This window comes from Helicoverpa armigera, chromosome 5, assembly GCF_030705265.1.
Source record: "Helicoverpa armigera isolate CAAS_96S chromosome 5, ASM3070526v1, whole genome shotgun sequence".
Classification (NCBI taxonomy): Eukaryota; Metazoa; Arthropoda; class Insecta; order Lepidoptera; family Noctuidae; genus Helicoverpa; species Helicoverpa armigera.
The window spans coordinates 11,111,483-11,136,616 of NC_087124.1; the positions used below are offsets into that span (position 1 = coordinate 11,111,483).

Below are 25,134 nucleotides of genomic sequence, written 5' to 3' on the forward strand. Positions count from 1 at the left end.
GATTTTCTCCCATACATTTTTATTTTCAATATTTTTTTTTTAGGTGAAGGAGCAGTTTTTTTTAAAAGTTGTAGTAATAAGTATTAATCAGTGTTAAATTTCCTATACGAAACAATTTTTAGTTGAGTTAAATATGCATTTTCGATCCTATGTCCACATTTTTGAAAATCCGGACCACTGTGCGACGCGACGTAGGTACATGAAAAAGTTATTATATAATTTTAGATAATTATAAAGGGTTCGGTAGTAGATTGTAACGTTTAATCAGCTTCATAATGTTGAGTTTATTACCGACTATTGCTCAATGTACCTTAACTGACCTCTAACTATCCCGGTCTCGGACACGACATCATCAATGTACAAAACAAAAATGAACGCTTCCAGTTCAAAGGTAAGATAAATATTATCTTTAGTACCCAAAATAATATTCACCTTCTTCATAAAATATTTCGGTTAATGAACCAGTCAATTGCAGATAAAAAAAAAAACGCTATAAACACGAAAAACAATAGATTTTATTGCACCTCAAAATCGGAGTCACCAAACAATATTTGAGTTGTAAACTGATAAATCTACAAGTTATCTATATAGAGGGAGATAATTGTTTCAATATAAGGCTAGTATTTCTGGAGGTTTGTGTACAATAGTATCGGGAACATTAGACATTAGTATGTTGCGATTGTTAATGATTTTTGTCGTGGTGGGGCTGGTTTCTGCCAGTCCAGCCGTTGTGAGGACCAGAAAGGACATTGAAGATTTCAGGCAGTTTCTGGAAGGGATTCGGAAAGGTCAGTAAGAAAATTACATTATTTTTAACTATTTTATTTTTTTGAACTAAGATCTCTCGCAGTTCGGCACAAAGTTGGAATCAAAGAAAAGAAGTAAACAAATATTTTTGTTTAAAAATTCAGTCTTCTTCTGCAACTGTTAAAAGTTTTAAGTAGATAGATTCAAATCGTTTTTTAGTGACCTGAATGTGAGAATCTTTCCTTGGAAAATTATTCTGCAGATTCTATGGCAACGCTATAAATTATAATAAGCTAATTCCAAAATCCTTACAATAATAAGTTACATTCGCAAAAAAATGTCCTAATCATTTTATTCAACAGGTAACGTAAATCGAGAGCAATTCCTAGCAAGAAAGAAGGCTCTACCCAACGTAAATGATGAAGAACTGAGCGGCAAGTACCAAGGAGATATAGTCCTGGATGAGCAAGACTATGAGGTCATGCTGCAAGAGTATGCCGTTGGAAGGGCTGCTTATAGTTCCTCTTCTATTACCAGCTGGCCTGATAATACTGTCATATTTGAGTTTGCTGATGGCTGGTTCGGTGAGTAAAACTTTTTTTGTGTTCTACTGTAGGGCAACAGCCTCTTTTGTATAGAGAAGGTTTGAGTGGTTATCACAATGCCTGATTCAGATTTTAAGTCCATATTTGCACGCGGTGTTCTTCTTCACCACATTCTTAGTCCAAATAATGTATTTCACGGAGAGCAGAATTTCCTGTCTTGACAAAAAAGACGTGAACATTTTCACCAGATTGGTAATTTCTTAGTATTTCTTGTCTTGGATCAATTAAATAAAATGTTAGTAAAGTTTCATCACAATTACAAGACACAATTTTAAGGCATGACTAAGATATAAGTTAGTTAGTTTATTGCCTTTTCAAGTAATATTAGTCATATAGTTGACTGTGTAATTTATGATCCATGAAGGGTTATAAAATAGATAAAGTTATTGAAATAAATTGCGATTGTAGCATTTGTCGATAACTTTAAAAAAAAAAATTGTAATAAATTTAAGCATGACTAGCTTTAACTCAAATAGACTGGAAGGTGTTTGGATACCAAACAATAAATCGAAAACTCGTGCCCTCTATAATAAACTCTTTCAAGATTAAAAATAAAAACAGAAGGTCGTTGTAACCACAATAAATAGGTCACTGATTCATATTGTCAAAAGATTATTATCAAAAGGAATCAACGAGGATCAGACAATATTAAACTCATAAACAAAAGAAAGAAAAGAGACAATATCGTCATATTTATAACTACAAATACAATCGAAGATGATACGCTAGATAAAGTGCACTCAATAAAGGAGAATCGTAAATACCTACAAGAAAATGCATTGTTAGTCAAGTGTATCTCGGTATCGGGTTCAAGAAATCCTTTATCCGTAAATCTATGTATCATTTTATCACATCAGATGAAATTCAAAGCATGATTAGACAAAAAGTTACATGTTTTTTATAGGAAATTATCAAATGACCCCTCTTGGTAGCGGTGAGAGAGTGTCAGACTCTTACTGACTAAACCTATCATGTTCCTACGTAGGCCTTTTATGAACCAGGAGGTAGGTAACTCTTTCGAACAATCTCGCAGCCCAGCAATACCTTAAATTTTAATTCGCAGATGACGCACAAAAAGCAGCAATTTGGGATGCCGCAAGGGACATTGAAGCACACACTTGCGTGAAATTCCGATACCGGGCTGCATCAGATACCGTCTACGCTAAAATTACCGTGAGTACAAATCATAGTAGTGAATACACAACTCACAAGTGCTAGAGATAATAGGAATTAAAATTAAGCCAAAAGAAATGACATAATCCACCAAAACGAAACATAAGCTTAAGTAAGATATAAACAGGATTAATGTATTTAACGATACGTTGATAGTGATTCAATTGGAATGAAATAAGGTTTAATGCGTTCCTTATAATAAAAATCACATCAGAGGGATTAAAGTATTAAATGGCATTGTAACTCACTTCTGGTATTCCTATTTCTTCTGTTATGCCGTGTTATCCAATGGTGTTCACCTACCATTATGACTTTTGGTACCTATAGTTATCACCAACTTTAATGGCAGGGGTAGCTTGCACTAAACTCCTTGCCTATCTCCGTCGGCCGTTGATACCTGAAAATTGTTTTGTACTGAGTGCCTTGCGCTATACATGTATACCGACCTGTCATTATGTTTGGCACGAACTATATCATTATGTTTTCTTCCAGGGTGAACCAAGCGGCTGTTACGCAAATGTAGGCTACAGACCATCTCGAGGAGCTCACCAAATGAACCTTGCCCGCGAGTCTGTGGGCGTCGGCTGCTTCAGACACGCGACCATCGTGCACGAGTTCATGCACATCCTTGGCTTCTTGCATATGCATACTACTTATAACAGGAATGATTACGTTCAGATTAACGAACAGAACATTACACCAGGTAGGTATATGTAGCATTTACTTGTGGCGTACTGTCACTTTCTGACAAAATCATTGTTGTCCAATTTAAACTTAGATGACTTTTCCAGAAAATTGTTTATTGCAAAATATTGTAGGTAACACATTCAACACAAAATGTTGTTTTTATAATCAAGATGTGTTGAAAAAAAAAACATAATTTATACCATTCCATCTAATCATTCCTTTTTCTATTATTTTCTAGGAAGCGAACACAATTTCGATTTGTACGGACAATCGAGAGTGGATAACTTGGGCGTTGATTACGACTATGTCAGCTGTATGCACTATGGAGCTTATTCCTTCACGGCTAACGGTGCACCTACCATTGTGCCAAGGGAGGTTCGTATTAAAAAATCTATATAATTAGTTAAAATCGTTTTCTTTTATTATTTGAACTAGCTTCTGCCAGCGGTTTCACCCGCATCCCGTAGGAACCTCTGCGTGAACCCGGATAAAAAGCAGCGTTCCTCGATAAATGGGCTATCTAACACTGAAAGAATTTTTCAAATCGGATCAGTAGTTTCGGAGATTAGCGCGTTCAAACAACTTGTGACTTAACCTCATCGAAGTATGGTAGAAGACGTACTGCGTCAACTTAAAGTAAAAATATTGCGATATGAGCAGAAAGACTTTCATGAGCCTTTTCGTACTTCTGTCATATACTTGTGGAAAGTTGACATATTTACGTATTTACAAAATTATTGTATTTATTTTCACAGAGAAGCGTCATGAACGACATGGGTCAACGACAGTACATCACTGACAAGGATTGGCTTCGCATCAACAGATATTACAACTGCCCAGGAGCATGGGACTGAACTTAAAGACAACGGACTTTAATCTTAACTAAAACGCTAAGTTACACCATTTATCTAACTAAAACGATAACAGAAATATTTTCAGTTGATGGCTATGGTTAGCCATCAACTGAAAATTACATCAAACATTAAATGATGCAACTTACCTTAATATACTTAACCAGTTTTTACGTTTATAATAAAATAATTTTTTTTTAATACACTTTTGTTATTTAAAACGGTCCACCATTGATTAATATTTTCAAAAAAAAAACACATCACACGTTTGAAACTGGATAAAAAAACCGCGTTTATTAAGTTACTAGCTACTGAATAAAAAGTGCACAAAAATAACGGAGCCGCCGTTCATGACGAGATCCTTACAAGCAAAAGAAACCCGCAGACCAATAAGATATTATTTACAAAACATACAAGCTAACTTTTTGTAAGTGCCCCCGAGGGGTTTCGGCGACCTACATGTTGTCGGGAACACATGACGGTGCGTCTCAAGCTTTGATCTCGACGAATCATGCGCTCGCGCCGGCCAAACACTGTCGCACTAAATTTTGTCAGGACAAATTTCGACTCTTTGAAATTGTTGAGATTTAAACGCAACGGGCGCTGATTTAATCAGATTTATTAGGTTTTAACTACAAGAATGAATGAGTGCTGAAGTCGGCTATAATGTTCGTGTTTTGATGGCCAACTTAATTGCTTTGGATGTCGGTTATTGCTGATTTAGGTTTCAGTATCAAGAAAGTAAAGCAAACCTTTGTAGTGAATTTTGTTGAATCAGTTCATTGTATTTCAGTATTTGTAACATAGCGTGCTTAAGTCTTTGTTTTTACGTATTTGTAACTTAGGTAGAATATTTTCTTACTTTTTTATTATTTTCTACATTTACGTAAATTAGTCTATCCAGACACAAAACCTTGACAGGTCACGGTCTAGTGACGCGTCTGTTGACAGCTGTGATGCCGACAGTGATGCGCAGGAGTTGGAAACTGATACGTTACGATACCGCCACTGAAGCCGCGGCGGTGGTCGGCTATTTACGAAGATTCGCGGAAATCCGACGGAACATGCCGAAGGTTTGTGTTACTAGGATGAAGAAGTTTTTTAAGTTGTAATGATGATTGCTGAGTCTTGAATTCATTTTTATACATAGAAGTACTTTTATGCATCTAAGGCGCTTTGTCCACGGAACAACTTTAAATTGAGACAACTATCAACTTTTTGATACTATGACTTTTTTATACGTCTAAGTTGCCAGCCAGTACGCAATCCCGTAATATGCAAAAAGCTAATTGCCAGATGCTGCAATAGTAGCTAATTTGCCATAACAAGACTCTTCAAACGTTAATCATTTTAGTTTTTTTGATAAAAAAAACAGTTTAAAGATCGGTTAGGTACTCAAAAAACTATTTGGCATGTTTAAGTTTTTTCAGACGTACAGTTTTATCTTTACAAAACCACAGCAAAAAACGATACAGGAGTTGCCAAAAAAGGGCACGTCAATTTTGAAGGTGACTTAAAACCCCAGGAGAATGACATCGGCTTCGAACAAACGGATAGACACTACCAGATTTTTACGAAAGGCACTTAGAGGAAAGAAACTACGATAAGTATGTCCGTAAAAAAGTGTCAAAGTTTAACGACATCATCGACGTAAAAAAGTTAAAAGCCGTCAAAGAACGAACTATTTTAGTTCGAATGTTTCTAATTAAAATTATAGTAACGGGCACAAATTACAAATTTCCTGAGGAAATATCTGATTATCTATTATTTTTATCTTGAAAATTATTAGTAGGTTTACGAGCATTGCGGGCCTGGTGGGATAATGTATTGTGACAGGTTTCTGTTAAAAAATATTCGGTTTAAGATAACTATCCTGTTGCATGCTCTTATAACATCTGAAAATCAGCCAGTTTTAACATAACATATCTCATTCTTGACGAAGACGGCAAATAAGATTTTTTATGGTTTAGTTTAATAAAATAAAAAAGTTTTTTACAGAGATGAGACCGTACCGACGAAGTTTTTTTCCGGAGTTGTTCAATTTTGCACGGTGTTTTCTTTGTCAATCTATGTATGTCTATAAATAGGCGAGTTATTTCAGCTAGTTTTCAATAATAAACCCTATTTAGCAAAATATTTATTAAATGACTTCAACTTATTTGACTACATGTTTTTTTCCTCCGGCGCCTACCTCCCAGGCATCCTTCCGGATGCGCGCACGCAGCGAATCGCACGACTCGTTAGCTCCGAAGCCCATTAATTTAGCGAACACGTCAACAGTAGAGTGGTCGGCGATGGGCCGCAACCAATAATTATGTTTCGGTGATAAATTACTGCGTGACAAAATATTTTTAAGTTTTCAGATGCATTGTATGCATTGGCTGAAAAAGTGCAATAGGTTTTGCTACCAAACCCGTCAATACTTTCTTCTTAAGAAATTGTTTGCTTCACTTTGTTTTCATTCTTATTTCTTTCTATTAAAACATACAAAGTAAGTATCATTCCTACAAACACTCAAAATAGCTGTTTTTATTTTAGCAAAGCTTAGTCTCGCTTCAAATCGGAGCGGTAATCCATCATCAATTAAATTTCTATTTGCGTCTAACGTTTAATTGTTTTAGTATTTTTCGTGTAAGTGCTAAAATTGTATCGTTAATTAATCGTTGGGACCAACTGTTGCGTGGAAGCGACGTGAGTAATGGCTCCACTGATTTGAGGTAATTGTCATGCGCGCGCGCATTGTAGGCGCCATATTTTGGCCACGGTTTAGGACGAAATTTTGGAAATGTTTAAAATGGAAGTTTTCATTGTTATTGGAATCTAACGATATTATAAAACATATATGATTGTACAATATAATTTTGAAAGTAAAAGTAAAGCCTACTAAATGGCCATTATTTAGACATTTACCTAGGCTTAAATATAAGCATAAACCCAAACTCGTACCGATCGGTATTAATCTTGTGTTGTGTCAATAAATGCTTTTTCTTTCCCATAAGCTGATTTATCATCACCACCCCATCCATAAGCTGATTTATCAATAAGCAAAATCTCAACCTAATTATTGAACATTCCAAAAATACTCCTTACACGCTCATTCATGGGGAGGTCCAAACTTTTTGTACAACCATGGCTACCACACCGGATGATGTGGTGACAAATGTTTCTGTTCACGGGTTATTGAGCCCCCATCCCTTTAAAATGAACACGTATATGTCAGGCTAGACCACACCGTGGCGAAATTAATTATTATTGCAGTTCTGAGTCGCGCTTTCAGAAATGAACGGCGTTTATGATTTATTGGCAATGTGGATTATTTTTGGTTTGGTTGCTGTTTAATTGGTGCGAAAAAAGAGGTGGTCGTGTTCTTTTATAACTGAAGTTACATCGAAAAAGAGTGAGAAACATGGACAATTTGGGGATATAAAATGGCCATAAGAATGTCTGCTAATGTCACCAGTAGGACCTGAACGTTCAGAGTGAGTTTTCGGAAAATTAATTGTAAACAGATTCTTAGGAATCCGAGATCGTGAAGACTGAAATATAGGCAATAGCCAAAATTATGAATAACGAAACTATTCTGACAAACAATAATCTAGGCAAAATAGCAGCAATAAATTCTTAAATTAAATTACGTTTCTCTTTAGTGTCGATCAGTTATAATATTACTAAAGAACAAGACGAGATTAGTACGGTCTCGTTATGCTCAGGCGCAAACGAGCTGTCTCGGCCGCACCGCGCATGCTCCCAGTCGCCGCCAACAACTGTCATCCCCAATTATGGCCGCCATGACACCTTGGCGCGCTTGCATTTGAATATAGAACGTTTGCTTCAAAGGAATCCACGTTTTAATATTTTGTTTTTGATTTCAGAATGTGTATTCCTTGTAAATAATCAATTAAATACGTCTTCATATTGTAAACACTTCAAGAGATTCAAAGAAATCGCGACTCGTAAAGTCATGAAAATAATTATTTTATTAGGTACTTATTTTTGATATAATTTCATAAAACGTTGCTGTTTCGTATTATCTGGAGGACTAGGAATAGAGTGCTATTGATCGTATCATAAAAAATCGTGATTAAAATTATTAATGGAGTGAGCGCACCAGTTGATGTGTCTGTTCAATTATCTCTCCTACTTTATCAATAGATATAGCCTTTTCTTTTTAATAATGAGGTTCAAAAACATCTTACATCGGATTACAATCATCTAGCTGGGAAAATGGGAAAAATGTCTAAACTGTTTTGAGAATTTTTCAATGAAATCGACTTTCAATATTTGATACATTTTATGTGCTTAGGTAAGTCTGAAGAAAATAATTACTTACTTTATTACTTGTACCTACTTACCAAAACTTTATTTCCATTTTCTCCTGTTTTTTTTCTGTTTTTCATAATGTTAGTCTTTCTCTCTCAGAAAATAAACGCTGTGCACTACTCTATGGCATCTGGCAGCGTCCGTGGTGCGTTACGGTACGCTTCAGGCGTTTTTCAACGTTTCACACTAATTCGAAGCGACGGGTCGCCGGTTCTATTCCGGGCAGACGGGAAGGTACGCCGGGATGACTACGGAATTACACATGAATTTAGTACAAATATATTTGTGAATTGATTTTATTTAATTTATAACATTGATATGTTTATATTGATTGGGACTACTACCTACTTAGTCCGCTTTTTTAGACCCTGATGATTGAAAAAAGCTTTTACAATGAACCCGTGCAGTTAGTCTAATAGGTCAATTTATTTTTATCGTTAGTAAAAATTATTGTCAGGTGCTTACTTAAGTAGAGGTCTGGTATTATCATCTATGCAATGGAATATTTCTACTGAAAATAAAAAAACTAAATTTTTAGGCTCTTTCTGGAAAATCACTTTTGATTTTTTTAAATTAAACAATAATTTATTTAATTCAACTTGCATAACGATATGTCAGTGACAGTGTTTATGCTGGACAGTGGATCTCTCAACTGAGCTTGCAGCCCGGAGTCTAGAAGTTTGTGGTGATACATCCGTGCATCGGAGACCACATAGTATTTAGATAGATTACCTAGGTGCTCTCCGTATTTACTAGTCCTACGCCCTATCTCTCTCTCCGGTCCGGAGATAGATGCAAAAGAGTGCGAACTGTGAGCAAATGCTTGTGCATTTTAATAATTATTGCCCGGCACCACTAGCTGATCTTCGTAGAGAGAATAGCCGCCATGACCGATAATCGGTCTAACCGCCATTATATCTAAAATGGATTGTCATGTCCAATATATTGTTTAAAAACAAATTGATAGTTGCAAATGGATGCCAGAACGGAGTAAGCCAAGAGCCTGTCTGCTCCAATCATTTTGTGAAGATGATGAGGTTACACGTGGACAATTAAATGCAAAAAAATCGCGATGGCTGAGCATTGGCACTTTAATTTCTCGTCATGACACCTTTCAATTTGTAATGAATCGTTTAAATGAAAATGGCAGGCTAGACGCAAACTAGATATGGGCTATAAATATGAAATAAGACTTGAAAAGTAATTTTACCTACCTCAAATAAAGCTGTTGTCCAGGTTTTGTATTATTTATCTACTAAATAAGAATTGTAGATAGTTACAGACCACTTTGACCCCCAAAACTTCCGTTCATGTAATAAAAACCCAATTTCCACATCCGCACCGCAACATTTCAACAACATAAACTTATCACATCCAATTACTTAAAAACTTTATGTTCATTTTCTCCCGAACGCTATAAATAATATACGTTGACGTGTCAATTATTGCCTGAATCGTTTCCCGCTCAAAATATTTTACTTTTTTTTCGTAACAGGCGGGCCAAAGCTAACCACGCCTTGCGGCCTTTACAACAAATTCAAAATTAGAACTTTGTGAAACTCCCACTTTTGACAACCAATACAAAACTAATCTTCATGGTGTTATCATAAAGTGTTAATTTCCTTTGGCACCATGAAAACTTCAGGTTCGAGATTTGAAATCTATTCCTGAAGGCATAAAGACGAAAATCTGGTTTCTTTTTGAATGGGTGTGTTCAAAAGAGGGACGTTGCAGTATTTTTTTGTCTCAACACACATGTTGTTTTTGAGATGAAGTAGCAAAGCAGCCAGATCGCGGCACAGACTCCATTAGTTCGCACATTAGTATGAGTTAGTCGAATTATTTAATTAAATAAAGTAATTCAATAAGAGGGCGAATTAATAACAATTATTCGGTTTGGCCGCGTTCGATCGGCGCCCGAGTGGACGGCGCGAGGGGTTTGATGCAAAACGAGTGTGACAGTGTTTACGAAATATTTGAGTAAATAAATTTAAAATTCGATTTTTCTAATAATTTGGTGTGCCAAAACGTGTGTTATGGAGCAAAATAAAGGTAAGTTTCTGCGCTTAATAGTAATCGAATTAGATGGGAGATTTTTTTACAGCGCTTGTGCTTAATTTCAGTTAAACGACTTATTTTAGTACAACCTAATAATTAAAAATATTGCAAGAAAATTAAAGAAATATGTTGCATACTCAGTACAGTAAAAATAAATACACATATTTATTTTTAGCAGCTTAATTCACGTCTTCAATCAGCACGACCCGAATTTCAGGTGTAAAAGTTTGCGTAAGTGGGAAAATAATCATTATTCTACAATTCCAATTGGGTACTATAGAAGCTGCACATAAGTAATAGAAAAAGACCTTTTGATAATTTTTCATACAAACCAAAGACTTGATTGAACGCTATTTAAAGAGCACACCACTCCACCACCACCACTCTTTTTTGAGAACACTTTTGTTACATGTAGGTAGGTATTGTCTTAATGTAGTCAATCTGCATTAATTTTAGTTGAGAATTTTCAAAATCATTTTTTCTGTAGACGATTCGCAAGAATGAGGCTTGTCGTCTGAGAAGTAGATAATTTCGGCCGTAGTCTAAAACTTACTTCAGATATTTTTTTTATAAATATGCGCTATAATATTTATTTATACATATAAAAATAATATTTCCCGCCTTTACACGAGAAGAGCTGAAGTATATCTACATAAGTGTTCCACGCGATTTTCGAAATTTCTTCCCGTAGGTAGGTAACTAGATATTTAAAACGTAACCCATTAACCCATGTTCACCTCAGATAGTGTAGCTTCCTGACAGTGAAATAATTATTCACATCGGTTCAGTACTTCCAGAGTCTATTCGATTCAAGAAATGAAAACTTTCTTTCTATATTACTATAGATATAGATAAAGAACAAATCCTTACTAATATTATAAATCGGAAAGTGAGTTTGTTTGTTTGTTTGTTTGTTTGTTTGTTCCGCTTTCACGCCGTAACTACTGAACCGATTGCTTTGAAATTTTGCAGACGTAAAGTTAGAAGTCCGGATTAAATAATAGGGTACTTTTTATCCCGAAAAAAATAGATATTCCCGAGCGAAAACAAAAATATTGTTTGCTTGATGGATGGATTGTAGATGGCGCTGTGTGTCGTTTAAAACAAGGTAATATATTGCAAACGAATATAAACATGTAAATTTAGAAGCTAAATAATACGATAATCAATCCCTAGGCTCTATGTAGCGTGTTACCGGGTTTCCAGTGCCCAAAATCTGCATGTTTTTGCTCCACAAGGGAAAACGTATAATATAGTGTACCATTCAGTTTTGGTTTAACAACTAATCGTATCCAACGTTACATCGCGCTTCTTAGATTTTTCCGTGGGAATGAGAAGTTTTCTTATAGTTGTGATTTACACCGCAGTATAACCGAATTCCACGCGGGCGAAGCCGCGGGCGGAAAGCTAGTAAAAAATAAAGCTTTCCTCTTTATATATTTAGTATAGAAGTACCTACAGATATATAGATGAAGGAGAATTTAGATTATTATATTTTTTTAGCTCCCCTTTGCTACCATATAACTGCTCCAACCTAAAGTGACAACTTCAAACCCGTAAACCCGTTAGGTATTTAATACCTAACTCTAGCAACAGTACCTATCATGAGTACCTCCTTAACCTTCACAAGTGCACTTCAGCATGAGCAACAGTTTCCACGTGCGCAGTAACCGATAGGGTTGCGCCCGAGCCGGCTACAACAACAGCCTATAGAAGTTAGCCGCCGGGGCGTGTGCATGTGTGTGTGAAACAAGCGACGACTGTGTGTTGTTTGTTTTGCTGTTATTTTGATGCGAAATGATAGGACCCTATGTGTGGGTCCACACTGCAAGCGCGGTGACTGGAGCCTAGGCGGGCGCGGCAAGCGGCGGCGTCGGGTGGCCACAGTGAAGGCGCGAGCTCTTGTAGCGGTGTGACGAACATCAGGAGTGCAACACCTTGACTTATAGGAAATTGTTCTTTTATTTCACTCCATAACTTTCTTGTTATTGTGCGATTATTGTGGTGTGGATGTTTGCTTTGCCAGATCGGTGGTTTAGATTGAATTGCACTTATGAAAGATTCAGTATTCACCGCCATTTTTTAGACAAACGAATATAAATGCACATACGCCGAACGACAAGATCGAACTGGTTTGTTACCCCCGCCGTCCGCGCATTGGGTCGCTCGATGACTAGGCCCGTAGTGTAGCCAGAACGCGCGGATAGAAGCGTTTGAAACTTACGCTCGCTGTGCCGCTCAGTCCCATCGCACTAGGCTTCCGCCTTAGTCACTTCAATATGGACGCAAAGGCGCGTTTCATATGTTTGATATTTCGCGCCCGCCGTCGCAACCGCGCTAGGCTCGCAGTGTGGACCCACACTATCGGTTTAGGATCAATTAATATCCCTACTAAAAGCATTAAAAGCGAAATAAATTTTATTTAGCATGGATCTGTTAGAGTTCTTGAATAACTGAGTTTAAAGTTTCAGGTCAAGTTACCTTTTCCTACGGGAACAAAGATTCACGGTTTTCGGGAGTTTGAAGCTTGAAAGCTAATCATGTCATTATTGTCGTACCTATATGGACAGATTTTGAAAGTAAAATAACATTTCATAAGAATCACGGGCAACGTAGAAATACAACATAAAAACCTGCATAATCATAGCAGAAGCACTTCTCTAACAACATTCTTTTTTCACAGATATTCCCAACACACGGCAACCAATCACGAAGAACTACGATCCGAAAGCCCAAACCCCGACTTACAACGTGAACCCTGGAAGCTACCCAGAGAACAACCACAACCTATTCCAAATGATCAAATGCCACGAGGACAGTCTTCTCAGACTCCATCATTTGACAGCCGGCCGTCAAATCAACAGCACGCACGACACGAGCTATCAAAACGACCTAACATGGTACCCAAAAGACCTTCAAAGACCATACATGAAACCAGTCGACTACCTAGCTTACGAAGACATGAGGAGGAAGTACGAAGACAAAGGTACCAAGGAAAGGGATCAAAAGGAGTCTGAGGAAGAAAGGGACGTGAAATCTGATGATAGGAAGAAGCCTCGGAGGAATAGGACTACGTTTACCAGTCAGCAGCTGGCGGCATTGGAGAAGGTGTTCGAAAAGACCCATTATCCTGATGCGTTTGTTAGGGAAGATCTTGCAGCGAGGGTTAATTTGACTGAAGCTAGAGTTCAGGTGAATATAACAACGTTTTATCCCTAACCAGCAACTAAAAGCGGTTTCATTAGCAGATTTTGCCACGCCTTTACGCTCGGTTTGGCTAACACGATGCGACACCTTCGCTTTACGCCAAACTACAAAATGGACCTCTCTTTGAAACACTACTACTACTAGACGAATTGACCAAATAATATAAAAAAAATACCTGATACGCATAACATATTTGATTTTCAATTTTAAGTTATTTTTTTTTACTATCGTTTATACTTTAGTCGGAAAAAAATCTAATATATCCTCTTTATTTTTCCAATAATTTGCTTACTGCTTTCAAACTACTGAAGCGATTTAAATATTTTTTTCACAATAAATTAGTCAATTTATTACTTTATTAAGTTTAAGTTATTTTTTTTTCACATATATTACTTTCGTACCATTAAATCAATAAAACCATATTTTTACATTCGCGCCGGCGTTCGCGCTCGCTCGGATGCGGAGGCCAGTCTCTCCTCAAGGTCGTTGGGCTATGCTTTCGCCTTAATATCTATACTGCCTACTCAAAATCTCATAATCAGAACTTAGGTATTGTTGCAATATCTAGTATTGCTCTTAAATTGAAAATTCACCAAAAGGTGGCACACAAAACTAAAGGAATTATTTATCAAACGAAACCTAGTAATGTTTAACATAAAAGTTTATAACCTTCGTTATTTCATTCACAGGTATGGTTCCAAAATCGTCGAGCGAAATTCCGAAGAAACGAAAGATCAGCAATGTCGACACATAGAAGCTCAACCAGCCAGGGTTCACCAGAGCCTATTGCAGTGCCAATTGGCATTCCCCATCAAGACCCGAGACAAGACTTTGCACGCAACTCCAAAGAGCCGTGGCTCCATCACTTTCAAGCAAACAATCTGAACTTGAACCTTGGGATCCCAATTAGTAACACAGGGCTATACCAAAATGATTATTCTCTAATGATGCAGAATGTTAGCAATAGACAGTACGTTCCAAACTCTAACGGTCTCATGGGACAAAGTGTGGTCGGATATGGAGGTACCACGGACAATGGATATGGATCCTGTGGACTCATAGGTGGATACAGTGGGTCGCTGCAACCAGCGCATCACAGCTCTTATAATTTAAACTTACGATTAAGACCTCATGATTTCACTATCAACAACATAACGTTATGAGAAGGCAGACATTTGTAATTTTTGTAAATAAGTATATAATTTTCTAAATTGCTAAATTAAACTTTAATTGAAATATCAGTCGTTTTATTTTACTTTTTTCCGTAGCGTAATATGTTTTATGCGTCTAGCTAGCGTATGAATAAACTAATATTATGAAGTTGTTACGAAGACACGGATTTAAGCTATGAGCTATAAATTCCACATTTAGAAATATAATACAGCAAACAATTATAAAGCAAAATTTTCAAAATAACAATGGTTCTCGTACTGCCTAAAATACCGGTAACGTTAATTTATCAATAGTAACGAAAATCATCTTTTTTTATTCTGAGAAAACAAAACGGCGAAGCGGGAACTATTGACAAACGAAAGTTTGACGTTGTCAATGTCAGCATGCCGTAAACATTGCGAAACTGGGCAATTGGCAAAACTAAAGATGTGATTGCCGATTAAAACCTAATTTTCTTTGATATCTGACAACATAAAGTTACAGATAATTATAAAAGAATCTCAACTAAATAAGATTCAATAAGTCATCTAACGTCTGAGACCGATATTGTGTTTTAATTCAGATGATATGAAAATATAAACATGTCTCTGAAAAGTTACAGCCAAACTTTGTTTCTGTTATTATCGTTAGCATTCGTTACCCGCGTAACATACAATTACTTAACAAAGAAGAAAAAGGAGGAGAAATGCAAGAAAAAAGAAATCCAGGAGGTAATAATGTTCTCTTACGGAGTAGAAGAAGTTAAAAAGAGTAAATATTCGCGCTGCATGATAACAAAAAGTATGGATAGATTATTGTATTATTTGAACCAGCCTCGTCATACTTTGGACATTTGTATGTATGTATGGACTAATATGGATATTACTAACGCTGTATTAAAATTGCACTATCGAGGAGTTAGGATAAGGGTCATATTAGATGCTGATATGGCATTTTCATCTGGATCGAGTGTAAGGAGGTTAGAAAAGCAGCGCATACCGGTTCGTTGGATGAAGTCGACGAATTTGATGCACCACAAGTTTTGTTTAGCAGATACGCTAAGTGCAGATCCCTCAGTATTGCCGTTTTTGATGGCCGGCTCCCTGAACTGGACTAACCAAGCGTTGTGCGGCAACTTTGAAGATTGCTTGGTAACTTCACAGAAGGAATTGGTAGAACAATACAGAAGAGAATTTGAAAGGCTTTGGATTTTATTCAAGCCAATTGTTGATTAGTGCGGGCCACATCATGTAATTTCTTGAAATAACAGTGAGACTGTTATTTGTGCTTTTATTAGGCATGTTCATTTCTTTCTTGGCTGACTGCCGATCCCCTGTTAAATATTGTGTACAGTACAGTTATTTTAAATGTGCACATTTACTTTGAGACTATTATATAAGAAAACATTATTGTAATAAGTTAGTTCGCTAGAATTTCAAATAATTTAGGAATTAAGTATTAATTATTTGTTTCTCTTTCATTAATTTACTAGGTGTAAGCAAGAAGTGTCATTAAAGCAATAACTAGCCATTACACCTGTGTTCCAGGGATATTCTTTCCATACTGGGCTAAAATATAGCCCATGTTACTCAGGAATATTGTAGCATTCCTACAGTGAAAGGCTTTTTTTTTCATCGGTTCCATAGTTTCAGAGCCTGTGTACAAAGAAAAAAATCCTCTTTGTTATGTTAGTATACATAAATATAAGTCATCCAGGCTAACATTTTATTACTGCGTTTTTCATTTGGAAGAAGTGACAAAATTGTTTTAAAATAATGTATGTTTTGAATGTGATCAGTAAATTTTAATATTAATATTAAAAAAAAAATGCTGCTCAGCAGTGCTGTAGTATTAACTCAGTCTAAGCATAAACAAAGCTGTCTTGTTTGCAGGTCCAAAAATAACTTTATAATGTTTTTAATGGCAAATAAAATTACTAATTGTTATACTTGTTTATTAATTTAGTGGTAGGTATGTATGTATGTAAGAGGCAAAAATTAAGTACTAGCTAAATGGAAGGCAAAACATGGCCTTTTGTAACATTGTTTTTATAAAGGATTCAAAGAATCTAAAATTATTAGGTAGGTAATTAATACTCTTAATTGTAAGTAGGTATTATGAGAAAATGCTAATTAGGTTTGCATGTAAGTACCTGTGTTTTACCTAGTTGTTAAGAATAAATGATGATTACTTAGTTTTCATGATTGTTTTATTTCATCAATAGCAGTTTACCCGCGTCCTATGGGTATAGTTATCGGCACGGATATTGAGCTCTCTGCGGAATAGTGGGGATCGCTTTGCGCACTGTACCTACACATAAGGCAATAAACCAATAAATCGCTTCTGCGCAAGTGAAGGTCAGGGCTCAATATCCCTGCCGATGATTATACTAGGTACTATGCCTGTAAGTTAAGTACTCGTTAAGTGTTGCTTTTCCGTTCCGACAGTTTTTTTTATCGGTTCAGTAGTTTAGGAGCCCTCAGGGTACAAGCAAAAAACTGTTTCCTCTTTATCATATATAGAAGCACATTCTACATCAAAATAAATGTATTTTGTTGCGTTAAACTGAGAGATAAGTAAGATAATAAACAACTAACCATGATACCACATTACGCACGGCGCACTATTGCTTTTCCCAACATTTGTGTTTAACGTTTCCGAACGAATCTGTAAACGTCAAATGATAACACAGTTTACGGTTGTTTGATAGGTATTGATAACTGATAAGAAACGAAAGTTCAAAGTCAAACTTTCTAAACACAAGCTGGTTTAGCGCTCGATCGTAGTTTGTTTTTCTGTTAAACTTAATTACTTAAATAAACTTGGCGAAAATGGTGGCAGGCATGGTTGCAGGAAGACTGGCGTTGGTAACTGGTGAGATTATTTTTGAACTCAATCTTTTTTTAGAAATGTAATATTGTCAGCTTCATTGATTAGAATTTAAGCCATATTTAAGGCGAGGAATTGGTCAACAATAATTCCATAACCGGCACGCGCATCTAAGGCGCCAAAAGGGGTCGGAGCGTCTGAGCGGGGCGAGGATAACAATACGCGCGCTAGCTTATAACTAAAAGTCGTAAGCGACAAAATGGTTTTGTAATTTTAATATTTAGAAATGATAATTTAATAAAAATTCCTACTACCATTTTAAAGAGTATGTATATACTCAACTACTAAAAAAGTTAAGAGGCTTAAATCGGTCCCGTTTGCCCATAATATGTGAATCTCTTTTTAAAAAGAGGTATGTTTGATATATTTTTCTCTGTTATAAAAGTTACCTAATCATGTTTCTACAACTAACAAAATAAGGCTTATATCATGAACTTTCAGGTAACCAAGTTGTATTTTGATCCGTTTTGTATTTACTGAGAAAAATTGACATCCTTGGCGCCAAAAATTCCAATTCGTCCTCTTAATTAACATTTTCATGACATAAAAGCTCTCATCTACCTATTTTTAGACTTGTCTTCTAATCGTACGATTCACCTAATGTTTATAGATTCTGATGCCTTATCAATGTGTAGAAGTCGACCTTTATTACCCTGAGCGAGCTTAGCATGCCTAGCGGTCAAGTGCTATAATAATGAGCATGTAGGTACCTAAATATTTTGAAACCACCTTTTGAAGTGTTAAGCACACCCAGGTACTTACCATGTATGCCCCCAAGAATCAGCTTTGTCTTGAGATCGCTGAAATACTGGTCAGTGGGTCGTCTTAAATACTAATGTACCAAATCTTCAAAGTTACATTGGTTTACTCTAATATAAGGTACCATGACAATTTGGTAACAAGTGAATCAAATACAAAAAAATAAACATACCCTCAAACTGAAGTAAGTCATACCTCCAACTCAAATATGAAGCAGTTATCTTCAAAATGTTTTTATGCCTATAGGTGCTGGATCAGGCATAGGCAGAGCAACATGTCAGATCTTGTCCAGAGAAGGTGCTATTGTCATAGCCGCTGACAGGAATTATGACGCAGCCGTGGAAACTATCAAGACCCACACAGCTTTAGCTTCAGGGAGTAATGGTAAATTGTTAAATGTTTTCATTTGGTCTAATATTGTAGAATATGAATTGAAAAATAACTATTTCTTACATGCTGCCATATTTTTTAAGTTAAAAACATTTTTGTATCTGTGTAGGATACATACTTATAAATGTGCATGAAACGAATTAAAAATTATCTGCATTTTTATACAACAGCCAATATTAATTCTTTATTTCAGAGGCTGACCACATGGCGGTTGAATTAGATGTAGCCAACCCAAAGTCAGTTCAAAATATACTGCAAACTGCAATCAAACAGTACAAAGCTCCACCAACAATTATTGTGAACTCGGCCGGTATTACCAGAGACAACTGGCTTCTGAAACTGTCGGAAGAAGATTATGATAGTGTGCTTAACATTAATTTGAAGGTAATTTGGTATAATAATATATTTAAAATAAGCAAATACCTAAATATAGGCTTCAATGATACACCTAAAATCTTCTCCTAAGTCTGACAAATACTATGCTGAAAACCAAATTAAAATTTATGCAGGTCAAACTGGCTCTTTATCCCACATTGGCTTAAATACACCTAAAAATATGCTGCTCTATTCATTTACTATGTATTTATTCTTTTCATGTTTCAGGGCACTTTTCTAGTCATGCAAACATTCTCAAGGGCGATGACAGAAGCGGGACTGCCTGGCTCCATCATAAATATTTCTAGTATCATCGGCAAATATGGAAACATGGGTAAATAGCATTTTATTGATCTTGATATAGTGCTTGAAGTACTGAAGATTGAAATGTAATTTAGATAAAATTGTTTTTTTTGTTATTTATATGTTATCTGTACCCATAAGCTTAACTATTCATTTTGCATTATCATGCATACGTACATAAACTTGTAGCTACATGCTACAAGTATATAACAATTAACATGTAGTTACACAAGTTTGGCTTCAGTTTGGATATACAGATATTTTTAATGTAATTTCAATGCATTACAGGACAAACAAATTACTCTGCAAGCAAAGCCGGAGTGATTGCCATGACACAATCAGCTGCTAAGGAGTTAGGGAAATACAATATTAGGTCAGTATACTTACTTTGGTGTACAAGTCAAGTCCTACATAATGCAATCTTTAGAGCCTTTTCCCAATAATGTTTGGGCAGGCTTCCAGTCTAACCGGATGCAGCTGAGTACCAGTGTTTTCAAGGAGTAACTGCCTAGTGCTTATCTGACCTCAACCCAGTTACCTGGACAACCCAATACCCCTTGGTTAGACTGGATAACACTACATAATGCAGTAAGAGATGAAGTCTTCAAAATTGATTCTGTAAATCCACAGATTAAACAATTACACGAATACCTGTCTGCTATTCTAGTGGATATAGAGTACTAAAACTACGTTTTTAACTTTTCAGGGTAAATGTGGTACTGCCTGGTTTTATAGATACTCCCATGGTGAAAACCGTTCCTGAGAAAGTCCAACAAGCTATATTGAAACAGGTGCCGTTAGGCAGACTCGGCCGCCCTAGTGGTTAGTATGAAAAAGTTTTGTTAACTTCCGCGAATTTTGCGCCAGACTTGAGTATTGGTTAAGTTTAGCGAGAAATTGTAGAACTAAGTATCTTGTCTTGTAATTACAAAGAGTAGACACTACCGTCGCATTTATAGCACTTGAGTTGAGTCCAGACAACTTATTAATTCTCGTAAATACATAATAGGGAATTTCAGAGCAAGAAAGCACTAACTATAAATTATTACACCTGCGTGTAGTACAAAGTAGCAACCAATGGCTAAATTACTTTGCTAAATTAAAAGGTTTTTCAAAACATGCACCTTACATAAATATCTAACACCTACCTTTATTATTTCTTTTCAGAATTAGCAGAAGTGATCGCTTTTCTGAGTTCTGATAAGAGCTCTTTCATGACTGGAGCGTCAGTCGACGTCACTGGCGGGTTCTAAATTTGAAGAATTTCGTTCGGTAACGATTAATTTAAAAAAAATGGTTTATGGGTTGGCGTAATAAACATTTATTAGTTTGTAGATACCTGAAGAACTTAATTGCACAGAGGATAATAATAGAAGAGTAAAATATTTTGGTACTTAAGGCTTTTTCTAGGTACTTATGTCCAATTTGTAGTTAATTGATAGGTATATTTTTATGAAATAAATATTAATTGTGACCCTGTGCTATTGGAAGTTATCAAATATTAAAATGTACAATAGTTCTAGTCTGTAGGCCTATATTGTTCCTCACTTGCAAATTTTAACATTTTTGGAATGTTTTAATATAAAGTCAAAATATTTTTTATAAAATTGTATACAAAAATATGAAATTGAAAATCTGTCTTCTGCACCTGTGATACATACATACACTGTTACAATGTTTTATATCGAATATTGCTAAGATATACATACAATATAATTGTTGTTATAAAAAAAAAAATTGCATGTTGACTGAATTGTTTCATTTCATGCAGTGGTTCCCCTTTTCTTCCCTATTTTGTACTTACATACCCATAATCACCTTGCTACTGCGGTCAAATTAAGTTTGTTACATTTATTGGAGGGTATTGAATTAAATAAGTTTGATAGAGATTAGTTTCAATGCAAGCCACATGGAAGAAGCTTAGTACGAGCACATTTTAACCGATTGTTTTGAATTCCGAACTACTGTGACTGTTAAATTGAAACTAAAATAGATTTTATAAACTATTTATTAACTAAGCTTTCCTCGCTTTTAACTTATTCTTCTTCAACTCAGCTTTATTCTTCTGTCTTTTATCTCTCATGAATGTTCTATACTCTGTCCTTCTCTTCTCATCAACAATTTCTTTGTATTTCTTCTTATTATACTTCTGGAACTCTGCATCGGCTAGCAGTTCGTCAACCATGGTCCTCTTTCTTTGTTTTTTGGTTAATCTCTCATTAACATGGTCTAATGGAGAATCCATGATGCAACCAACCTGGAAATGTGATAGATAGGAACATTAGCATTGCTTTGTGAATAGGATTGCTTTTTGAATAGCTAGTACCTATGGCATCTAAGTGTCTAAACACATTATGCCGAGGATACGCGACGGAAGTTCGGCATGATTACGCCTGCAATGCTATTTGAATTACTGGCGACACATTATGCCGAAATTACGTTGCGTTATAGCGTACAGCCGAACTTCAGTCGCGCAACTGAACTTCTGCCACATAAGTTCGGCACTTATGTTGTGTCATATCAGGCGATTACGTTGGAACGAAAAATCAGCCGCGGAACTTCGGTCGCGTACGTTCGGCATAGTGTGTTTAGACACTATGAGAAAATGTTTGTCATATTACAAGAGCTTATAATATAAGCTCCCATCCCATTATATTTCATCTGGTATATTAGTTAGTGTATTTGTCTGCCATTCTGGATGTTGTGGGTTTGATTCTTGCATATTATTTTTTATTTCTAGTTTATATTAAGATGATCTCAATATTGTCCATAATCTCATCTCAATATGTTATCCTCACAAGCAAATAAAGAATTTGAGTTTCAGTTTATGTATTTACTAGGATTGTAGATTAGTATAAAAAATAAGAAGTTGTTTATACTTAATCTTACCTGAAAGTACTTGGGCAACACTTCCATATCATTCTTCTTGTAGAAATGCTTGGGGTCTAGCGCGGACCTCATCTTCAGGACTTGCAGGTCATTCTTCAGCTCCTCTGTGACCTCTGGTGCAGGCAGGTTGAACCAGCCAGGGCCTTTGGTCTTCTCTCGCTCTTTCTGTAATGTTTACAGTCAAATTGATGATAATAATAAGTACTTTATTTATTTTATGTGGGACCTCAAAGGCACACAGGGATTGTGGCTCAGTTGGATTGGGTATTTATGGAGTGACACATAAAGATGTAAATTAAAATTAGTTTAAAAGAAACCTACCCTTCTCATAGCCTTCAGTTTATTCTTGCTTACATTATAACTTGGCAACTTATGTTCCTTCTCAATACCAGGCTGCAAAACACTGCTTTTCATCTCTTTCTCAACGTCTACACCACCGAGGTTGGATTTCAACTTGCCAGTGTCCAAATCTAACTGTTCAAAGTGGAACAACCTCTTTTTCTGTTCCTTTTTGATGATTATAGACTGTGACCATCCTAGATCTTGGAAGAACTCGTCAAATAAACCGTCAATCTTTAAGCTTTTCAGCTTTGAGGTAACTTCATATTCTGCAGCTTCCTTTGTGTCTAATTCTTGTTTCTTTTTGTTGAATAATTCTAAAATTGCAGCGTCTCGGTCTTCTTTGTCTGTGGAACAGGTAAATTACCCTAATATAAAACAAGTCTGGTACAAAGAGTTTAAAATTTGAGTTGGATTTATAGACACAACGAAGTAGGCGAAACTGTATTTGAATTAAAGAGACAAGAGTTGAATTTTATCAGTGTAAATCTGTATTTAGTGTTCAATATTAAGAACTTTAATCAATAAATAAGTTAAAAAGATAATAAACACAGGCACTAACCTACAAAATAAGGTTTGTTAGCTTCGTCAATGAGTTCTGTCTTCGTCTGAAGATCATCATCTCCAACAGTATCAACAATAAAGTCCATTATGACTGGACTTTCGATTCTTTTTAACGATATATAGAAACAAATAGTATTTAACACACGTTTTCGAAATCCATTGTAAACAGAACAGCGTGTGGTTTGATTTTGAAGTTTTAACTTTTTTTGACGTTGACAGAGATAATTTGATTGACGTTTTGCAAAAATGTTACCAACTCTGAAAAATATGTAGTGTCGTTCAAAAATGTGTCTTTCTACAATGCTTTCTACATAAACATAAAAGGTTATTTATAAAAATTGCAGGAATTTATTTAAATCTTTTGAAGAATTATTGGTTATATTATTTTGACTACCTGTGAACACTACTGATACAATGATGATCTATTACAATATAAGAGCTCTGCATTTGCACAAATTACTATTCGCCCGCGTTTTTTTGCATTATTTCGAACGTGTTACAGAAGTTTTGCGTGAAAGGATATCGTTTGCTGTATCATAGTAACATGAACGAGGACACGCAACAGCTAAGGACCGCATCGTTTATGTATTGTATGTAACAGAGAGAGATTTAACGACAATAATTAATTTTCGCCTGAAAAATGGTCACCAACGCCCACACACCGCAACATACATCTAAAATGAAACCGGATTTTTCTGCAAACGCCATTCGTCACTTTCCTTTATAGAATTAATTATTCAAGGTCTACTTTCGAGGGTCCTCGTTAAGGTCGTGTTGGAGGGTCGTTATTGTCGCGGAAGCGGACCTCAATGACCCTTAACTGAGGGTACAGAGTTACAACGCGTTGAGTTTCCACGTGGGTAGTAATGTGGCCCTCGCAACTTTTGTGACCTTACGCAGCACTTGGACAAATAAAACCCCTTTTTGTTATGTATTCGTCTTTTGTTGTTGTTTGGAATAGTTTTAGTTTCTGGACATTTGGCACAATACGAAGCAACTTTATTACACAGCATAATTTTTTTTTTGATGTGAGAATGAATGTGAGTATGAATTGTGTTCGTAAATTATTTTTTAAATATTTCTAGTATATTTTCATATTCTTCTTCCTATTTTCAAAGCTGGACCTTTATGAACTTAAATTACTTCAAAGAAAACATGTTGTGAAAGGTTTACTTTGTCGAACGTATTTCGCAGAAGTGTTGATCATAACCGCATTTCCTCTTTGGCAAAATTATCAACTCTCATAAAAGCTGTAAAATTATGTCAGCTGAAATTTTTAGGGACGTGAAAATATCCGCTACTCCTAGGTGGGTATATCTAGGTCAAATTTGTATTATGATTTGTTTGTTTATAAAGAATAAACTCAAACACTATTGAATCGATTTTAAAATTCTTTCACCATTAAAAAGCTACATCCTCTGTGTGTGAGTAACATGGCTATATTACATTCCCAAGGGACACGAGTGAAACCGCGGGAAAATAGCTGGGAGGTACTACGTTCACTGCTTAATTTTTTTTATTTTCATTAAAAAAAAATTTGAAACCCAACTAAAGCTTGCATAGTGAACAAAATACTCGCTAAATCTTAGACTGAAAGTAGATGATCGTTTGTAGGCAATGTCGTAGGCACTAAACGGATTCCATTGTATAATACCCGTTCCCCTTAATGGTCAACCTACGCTTAATACGCGGAATATTTTCGTTATGAGACGCTATTAATCTTATATTTATCGCACCATTTGTATTGAATAATGACTATGTTTGGGTGGAACTATTAGAATGAACGCTACTTAACAAATTAGGTACCTTTTACTTACAAATAAGCC

At 35.8% G+C, this 25,134-nt stretch overlaps 5 protein-coding genes across 5 annotated transcripts; 4 read left to right on the plus strand and 1 right to left on the minus strand.

Annotated features, from left to right (window-relative positions):
• The first annotated feature begins 629 nt into the window (after positions 1-629).
• Positions 630-4,288, plus strand: LOC110379052 (seminal metalloprotease 1). The gene is made up of 6 exons (XM_049842761.2): positions 630-788; positions 1,110-1,331; positions 2,416-2,525; positions 3,018-3,228; positions 3,451-3,587; positions 3,968-4,288. Exons 1-6 carry the CDS (start codon positions 671-673, stop codon positions 4,064-4,066), a joined length of 897 nt encoding a protein of 298 aa, XP_049698718.2. The 5' UTR covers positions 630-670; the 3' UTR covers positions 4,067-4,288.
• A 5,872-nt stretch (positions 4,289-10,160) lies between these two features.
• On the plus strand, positions 10,161-14,816 carry LOC126055086 (paired box protein Pax-6-like). The gene is made up of 3 exons (XM_049842752.2): positions 10,161-10,435; positions 13,125-13,633; positions 14,338-14,816. Exons 1-3 carry the CDS (start codon positions 10,420-10,422, stop codon positions 14,809-14,811), a joined length of 999 nt encoding a protein of 332 aa, XP_049698709.2. The 5' UTR covers positions 10,161-10,419; the 3' UTR covers positions 14,812-14,816.
• A 381-nt stretch (positions 14,817-15,197) lies between these two features.
• On the plus strand, positions 15,198-16,999 carry LOC126055091 (uncharacterized). Its single transcript, XM_049842773.2, has one exon. It carries the CDS (start codon positions 15,403-15,405, stop codon positions 16,033-16,035), a length of 633 nt encoding a protein of 210 aa, XP_049698730.2. The 5' UTR covers positions 15,198-15,402; the 3' UTR covers positions 16,036-16,999.
• A 498-nt stretch (positions 17,000-17,497) lies between these two features.
• Positions 17,498-20,884, plus strand: LOC126055089 (estradiol 17-beta-dehydrogenase 8). The gene is made up of 7 exons (XM_064034752.1): positions 17,498-17,674; positions 18,695-18,832; positions 19,032-19,222; positions 19,442-19,547; positions 19,805-19,889; positions 20,223-20,338; positions 20,684-20,884. The coding sequence occupies exons 1-7, from the start codon at positions 17,632-17,634 to the stop codon at positions 20,767-20,769; spliced, it is 765 nt and encodes a 254-aa protein (XP_063890822.1). The 5' UTR covers positions 17,498-17,631; the 3' UTR covers positions 20,770-20,884.
• Positions 20,885-21,508: 624 nt separating this feature from the next.
• Positions 21,509-23,511, minus strand: LOC126055088 (deoxynucleotidyltransferase terminal-interacting protein 2). Its single transcript, XM_049842762.2, has 4 exons — positions 23,307-23,511; positions 22,727-23,091; positions 22,406-22,570; positions 21,509-21,773 (listed from the first exon to the last, which is right to left on the minus strand). The coding sequence occupies exons 1-4, from the start codon at positions 23,392-23,394 to the stop codon at positions 21,531-21,533; spliced, it is 861 nt and encodes a 286-aa protein (XP_049698719.2). The 5' UTR covers positions 23,395-23,511; the 3' UTR covers positions 21,509-21,530.
• Between the last annotated feature and the right edge of the window lie 1,623 nt (positions 23,512-25,134).